Raw genomic sequence first — 7744 nt, 5'->3', positions numbered from 1 at the left:
TTTATTATAAAAACGTATACATTGGCATCTAAACGAACCACTTATTTTTTTAAGCCTGGTTGTAGGAACAACAAATTTGTGTTTGTTTCTAGAATTCACGTTATGGACGTCACTGAATTTTTTAAACAAATTGATATTTTTATGAGCATACAAAAGATTTTCATAGATATACTGAGAAGGCACAGTTATTATATTAATTTCTTTAAATTTATCTCTGAGGGATTGTCTGGGACTTAATTTGTAAATTGAACGAATAGCCCTTTTTTGTAAAACAAAAATTGTCTGAATATCGGCGGCATTTCCCCACAACAGAATACCGTACGACATCACACTATGAAAATAACTAAAGTAAACTAAACGGGCTGTCTCTAAACAAGTTAAATCACGAATTTTCCTAACGGCGTATGCTGCAGCGCTAAGCGTTTTCGACAATTTATCTATATGGGGGCCCCATTGAAGTTTGGCATCCAAAGTTATGCCCAAGAACACTGTGGTATCTTCAGGAATCAACTCTTCGCCCTTTATGAGAACACTAGTTTTTACTTGTCTAACATGAGGTATAGTAAACTTAATACACTTAGTTTTTTTCTCGTTAAGAAGTAGGTTATTAACATTAAACCAGTTAACTACTTTTGCGAGGGCGCTATTTATATTGTCAGTAACCAGCTGCTGACGTTTGAGTTTAAATAAAAGTGAAGTGTCATCTGCAAACAACACTATATCAAGATTATCCTTTATGAGGTAAGGCAAGTCATTAATATAAATAAGAAACAAAAACGGGCCAAGAATAGAGCCCTGGGGGACACCCATTGTTACTATTGATCCGGGATTCCGGCATTCCGGAAAGATCCAGAGAGGCGTTCCGGAATCCAGAGAGGCGTTCCGGAGGTTGTGTTCTATTCCCGACCCTGTTTCTTCTGCATATCAATGATATGTTGCAACTTAGCAACATTCATTGCTATGCGGATGACAGCACTGGGGATACTCTTTACACTGGCCGGGCAGGTATTTTTCGGGCAGTTGTCGATGAGTACCGGAACAAACTCGTGTCTGAAGTCGAAACTCTACTACGTGGAGTCTCAAACTGGGGCAGACTAAACCTAGTCCAATTTAACCCCAAGAAGACACAAGTTTGCGCGTTTTCCGCCAAAAAAACACCCTTTGTCGCGTTCCACAACTGAGCGTTTTTCAAGGCAGTTTTTGCCGCGCACCACCACTTTGTGGAACCAGCTGCCCACTGAAGTATTTTCGTACCAATTCGACTTAGGGTCCTTCAAAAAAAGAGCGTACCAATTCTTAAAAGGCTGGCAAAGCACTCGCGAGCCCTCTGGCATTGTGAGTGTCCATGAGCCTCCTAAACTGTGATGATCGTTATTTCGATCATTCATCATCTAAAAAACTACTAAATTTCATATTTAACTGTCCCGTCTTCCGGTTTTTTTAAATATATTTTGGAAATTAATGTAGCATTCGTTACCTACTCAGGGGTAACTTAGCATTCTAATTGTGAAATAATTTTTGCGAAATTGACGCAGTACTGTTTAAATTTATTTCTTTTGATAGACATTATACAGATTATATTTCGAAAAAGATTATTATTTTAAAAATCTCTTTTACAATAAAGGCAATATAAATATTTCGAACCGAATAAACATGTTGTAAAATAAAATCAGAATAATATCATAAAAATAATGGATCTCATTTAAAATACGTCCTTAATGTTATACCAACCATCTCCCATTAACCCAGTGTTTTTTTCAATATCGATATGACCACAATTATTTTATGTACTCGTATGTAAATTATTAAGTTAATAAGCTAGTTTTTTTTTTAAATTAATTTCACTTCATGCTGAGCACTTCCTTAGTCAAAGAAAATTTCTATATAAATGAAATATTTTTCTAGCACACGCACATTTAGAGACGTCTTTAGTTAACTATCTCCTACTTGGTGTACTTTTTTGAGGCGCTATCGGTTAGTGTCGCCTTATAACGATATATTAATAATTATTACCAGGTGTATGAACATTATCTATTTGTCACATAATTGAAAAGAAGGTTACTCTGAAAGGCTGCTAGGCTAAAGATAGTATAATAAAAAAGATTCCTTCCTCCAGCGTATTAATTTAATTTTACCATTATTTGTAAAGCCGCAGAACTGAAAACCTTCAAGGATTCAGAACTTGATTCTGGCGACGCGTCCGGTCGTATCGTGGGCGGTTCAGATGTGCCAGACGGTGCCCTTCCCTACCAAATATCTCTGCAGCTAACAAAGCAAAACAACTTTCATACCTGTGGCGGTGCCATAATCGCTGACAGATGGATCCTCACTGCTGCGCGTTGTCTCAAAAAGTAAGTGGCATTTTCACTTAGCTTTACAGTTGCCCCTTGATTTTTGTTCAATCGCTTTGTAATAATATATAAATTATTTTTTTAATTTAGATAATATTATTAGATTCACTGCTAGCATCACTTATTTCAAAACTAAACACCTAAATCACGTCATTTCGGTCTTTAATTAATGTTTACTGAAATAGTGCGGTCCAAAGCTGCAAAAGTCATGCCGTTCTTGGTTACTTCTATTCTACATTGAAACAGATCCACGTTGTTTTTGCTTATTTCGTACCACGACCGCAACGTTCTATGTCTGTTTGAAGCTTTTCGTTGACTATAGATATGCTTTATCACAGAAATTCACGGAAATTTGTAGCTCTTTTTTATATAACGGGACAAATACTTTTACAATCGATCCTAGATTTAGTGGCACTTAACAAAAACATTATTTCTTAAAAAAATTAAAATTTCAGTAAATCTCCAAAAGATTTGTCCATTTTGGCGGGAACCAACTCAAAAACTAAGGGAGGCACTAGATATAAAATTGACAAATTCTTTAAACATAAAAAATACACATCGAAACCCAATAAGAATGATATTGCTTTGTTGAGAACTGCTGAGAACATCAAATTTACAGACAAAGTTAAACCCATCGAAGTAGCAACCGAAGACCCCAAACCAGGAGAAAAGTGTAAATTATCTGGATGGGGATTCACTACCGTAAGTATTATATGTGATATACCGTAAGGTATATCACAAATCGCCAAAGGCCGATTCTATCACTTCACAAAACCATTTTCTTGTACTCTTTAGATCTATTTCTGTATCCAAAAGATGGCTAAGGTTTAAAAAAAAATACGTACTTGAAAAACCACGTTCTTGTTATATTTTATGAAAATTTCCATATAAGTACCTACACATACATACACTATTAAAGGGTCATATCTTCTTTACAGCAAAATCAGAGAAACAGACCCGACAAATTGCAATGGTTGGACGTAAGAGTTATATCTGAGAAAGATTGTAAAACTACGTTTAATCATTTACGACGCTTTGAAAAGACTGACCCTATTACTCCTAACCACATCTGTATTCTCAACAAGAAAGGTGAAGGCGGTTGTCAGGTGAGTAAATATTCGAATTGCTTTAAGTGTACAGTAGTCCTTTCCCAGCATCAGGCTGGGACGGATTACGTTCATACGACTATCTTCTTCGACTACTTCGAAACTTTCTTTGCTGAACTAGCATTAGCAGACTTGGCTTATTCACTTAAGCGTACGACTCTCGTCCCTGGGGTCGTAGGGCCAACCCCCGGCTGTGCACAAAAACTGTGCAAAAATTGCGCTCCCTGTAAGAGTAGTTCATGTCCTCAGTTGTTCTCAAAAAATGTTTGGACTGGTTACAAAATGATGAGTTCGCTAACATACGCGTTACCTAACTTTCGTGTTACTGTACTGAATTTTATTTCAGGGTGATTCTGGTGGATCATTGGTATGCAACAACAAATCAAGTGGTGTTGTCTCGTGGAATATTCCATGTGCCAAAGGCCAGCTTGATGTCTTCACGAGAACCAGTAAATACACCTCTTGGATTAAGGACACCATGGATTCCAATAAGCCTTAACTATATTTTTGGTGATAAAAAAAATAAATAAAAATAAAATATGTTTATTATGGAACATAAGATACATGTATCACCTATTCCACGTCATTAAATTTGAATTTGTAGGCATCCCTACTCATCGGCAAAGAAGACAGAGGGTGTAGGCCGAGAGAAAAAGCCGGCGTAAAAAACTCTCGGTACTCTTTTAAAATAGCAAATCATCAAACAACACTTATTTTAAAACAAATATCGCAAATTAATTAGAAGTAGCCTGTCTAGCACCCAGGCCCTTTTATCAACTAGATAATCGTTGACTTTATAGTAAGCCTTTTTACACAGCTTTTCTTTAATACATTTCTTAAATTTATTGAAAGGCAGAGATAAAAGAGCCTCTGGGATTTTATTAAAGAAGAGTATCCCTTTCCCCAAAAAAGAATGACTAACTTTAGATAGTCTAGTACGGGGAAATTGCAGCCTGCGTTTGTTCCGTGTATTAACATTGTGCGTATGTTCTATTCTAGTCTTATCACTATTTTTGTATACATACATAATATTTTCATAAATACATATATTGCGAGGGAAAGGTAAGTATATTAATTTCCTTGAATTTATCTCTAAGAGATTCCCTACATTTTAAATTATAGATTGCACGAATAGCCCTCTTCTGCAGGATGAAAATAGTTTCGACATCAGCAGCATGACCCCATAATAATAAGCCATAAGTCATTAAGCTATGAAAGTAACTAAAATAAACAAGTCTAGCTGTATCGACATCAGTTAGTGAGCGAATTTTTTTAACCACGTATGCTGCAGAACTAAGTCTCTTCGCCAATCCGTTAATATGAGGGGACCACAGAAGTTTTGACTCCATGGTGATTCCGAGAAATACAGTTGTATCATCCAGATTCAATTCCTCACCGTTTATAATTGGTCTAGTATCCATAACCCTTGCATTTTTTGCTCAAATCAATATCAGTAAAATAGTAAAAAAAAAATGTAATCAAGGTATTTGTTGATTTAACTTTTTTAAGATCGAAAACATTTACTCTGAATTTACTTTAGATTTCATCAGTATATATATAATAGTATCAATCGCTTATACTGGGAATAAATAAGGCGCCACTGCGTTTCTCTGTGAATACAAAAGAAACAACATTTAAAGCCTATATTCTAGGTTTTATAAAGTAAAATAATATTATTTTGTAATGAATATTTTATAATGAAAAAATTAAAATATCTTACATATATTATGTCAAGTGACATAAATTAAACATCGTCGATCAGACGGTAAAGACAACATTACAAAAGAGTTTATATAAAATACAATTGTACTTACTTTCTGGAGAAGAATCCAAATTCGATAAATATTCGCGAATCTACACATGTCTGAACTTTCTGTTATTTTCGACGCGAGACGAGTTGAAAATGCGGCAGGCCCGACGCTCACGAACGGAATGGGTTCCCAAGCCAGGTAGGGATGATTCCCCTTTTATAACGGTCATAATGCATACTAGGTATACCACTACAACTGTTCCAACCATTAAGTCACTTGAAAAAGTATTTTTTTTCCTACTTTTGGCCAGTTTTTGGGATTTCAGACCAATCTGCGACTGTGCACTGTGCCAGTCTTCAGCTCTGATGAAGTCCGAAACGTTCGTTTTCAAACAAGACTGCGTAGACGGAGCTTTATGACCCGGCGCTGAGTCTACCTGGAAGGACCATTCATGATTATTGAACATGGTGTTGTTAAGGGGCTTTACTTATTTATCTATCTAGCTATCTTGATATACTTGTGCCGATGTTTTGATACCTTTTTCACAAAAGTATGGCTCAGTCACTCCTTCATAGCTAAAACCCTACCAAACCATCACTAAAGTCGGATAGTACCCACGTTGTACTTTGTCGACTAATCGGGAAGCTTCCTTAGAGGTTTGATCATAAAAACGGTCATTTTCTTTGTTGAATTGTAAAAAATTACTCATCCGTAAACAATGTTTTTCTGTGACCTCCCTTTGCGTACCGATTTTACCACCATATTCTTCTTTAAATTATCAGTTAGGAAATTACGTATCTTATAAATAGGGATGTTAGATCTGATACCTTGCCTTACAATAGTTCACAAACAAGCTCAAAACGCTCATTATAAAATTCTAAGTAGAGGACGTTACTATTGACAAATATAATTAACAAAAAGTATATATACTGCTCAAAACAATTAGCGGAACAAGATTTTTCTCCTTGCTATTGCTTAAACTAAAATTAGATTTAAATTAACTTGTACGCTATTTTTTACCTTGTTAATTTGTTAATTACTACAATTAATAAAAAAATTCAATTTGTATTTTTTTTATTAAAAAAAAAATTAAAATGTGCATTGTAGACGAAAAACTAATTGGTGATAAAAAAGGTCCATCAAAGAAATATTCTTATATCGTTTGAATATTCGTCTTTAGTGACTTTCAGTAACGTGTGTGGCCTCCATGAGCCCTAATCACGGCTTGACAACGACGCGGCATGCTTCGTATGATCCTCCGAATATCTTCTTGTGGAATTCGCTCCCATTCTTCAATCAACGCTTCAGTGAGCTGCTGCAGTGTTTGAGGTGCAATCGGACGCTTCCGGATGCGCCTGTCAAGCAAGTCCCAAATGTGTTCAATTGGATTTAGGTCAGGGCTCATGGAAGGCCACTCCATTACACGGATTTCCTGCTGTCGTAAGTAATCTGACGTGATGGCTGCAGTATGCGGCCTGGCATTATCTTACATTGAAAGAAAATCTGGGCCCATACCATATGCTGCGGGCTAAACATGATCTTCGAGCACATTTTCAATGTAAGTTTAAGCACACAAGCGCCCGGGAACAACGACGAGATCTGTGCGCTCGTCCAAACCATCACAGAGCCTCATCCAAATTTGTCATATTCCTGGACTGCTGCTGCACTGTATCGCTCGCCTGGGCGTCTGTAAACACGGACACGACCATCGCAACGTGTTAGACGGAATCGTGATTCGTCAGTAAAAAGCACTGGCCTCCAATGTCGAAGTTGCCAATTAGCGTGATTTTGCGCGAACTGTCGGCGAGCTTGTCTATGTTGAATTGTTAGACGCACAGCCCGAACTGGTCGGCGTGATCTCAAATTGGCTTCCAACAACCTATTTCTTACCGTCTGGTCGGAAATTTCTACACCAGTAGCCGTCCTTAGTGTATTTTGTAGATCTCTTGCAGTTGTGGTGCGGTTACGTAAAGCACAGTTGACGATGTAGCGATCTTGCAAACGTGTAGTTTTTCTCTTTCGACCTTGACCACGCCTTCGTGAGTATTCTCCCGTCTCACGGTATCGCTTCCAAAGTCTGTAGATAACAGAAGGGGCTACTCCTAGATCATTTCCTACATAACGCATAGTTCGACCCTCTTCAAGCAAAGCGATAGCTAGGGAGACATGCAATTCAGTCAGATCTGGCATTATGACCTAAACTCACTCGCTTCAATGAATAACAATATTCAAAAGGCTCACTTCAATTTCTATTAATACTCAAAAGATTGAAAAAAACTACTTAAAATGTGTTTTCTGTGATTAGAAAGTAATGAAAATTCAAAGACGTCACTTTGTTTTTCGTCTACAATGCACATTTTAATTTTTTTTTTAATAAAAAAAATACAAATTGTTTTTTTTTATTAATTGTAGTAATTAACAAATTAACAAGGTAAAAAATAGCGTACAAGTTAATTTAAATCTAATTTTAGTTTAAGCAATAGAAAGGAGAAAAATCTTGTTCCGCTAATTGTTTTGAGCAGTATATAAAAATGCA

The 7744-nt window shown here is 36.4% G+C and overlaps 1 protein-coding gene across 1 annotated transcript; it reads left to right on the top strand.

The window, feature by feature from the left end:
- The first annotated feature begins 736 nt into the window (after positions 1–736).
- Positions 737–3967, top strand: LOC125063438 (chymotrypsin-2-like). Its single transcript, XM_047669867.1, has 4 exons — positions 737–741; positions 2807–3053; positions 3290–3457; positions 3804–3967. The coding sequence occupies exons 1-4, from the start codon at positions 737–739 to the stop codon at positions 3954–3956; spliced, it is 573 nt and encodes a 190-aa protein (XP_047525823.1). The 3' UTR covers positions 3957–3967.
- Positions 3968–7744: the final 3777 nt, after the last annotated feature.

Source organism: Pieris napi, chromosome 3, assembly GCF_905475465.1.
Source record: "Pieris napi chromosome 3, ilPieNapi1.2, whole genome shotgun sequence".
Lineage (NCBI taxonomy): Eukaryota > Metazoa > Arthropoda > Insecta > Lepidoptera > Pieridae > Pieris > Pieris napi.
This window is presented reverse-complemented; position numbering and strand designations above follow the sequence as displayed.

What these genes read in the sequence shown, in the direction of transcription:
- LOC125063438 (XM_047669867.1), top strand. An exon ending in CTGGATGGGGATTCACTACC is followed by an intron (nt 3,054 to 3,289) that starts GTAAGTATTATA and finishes TCTTCTTTACAG; the next exon opens with CAAAATCAGAGAAACAGACC. An exon ending in AAGGTGAAGGCGGTTGTCAG is followed by an intron (nt 3,458 to 3,803) that starts GTGAGTAAATAT and finishes ATTTTATTTCAG; the next exon opens with GGTGATTCTGGTGGATCATT.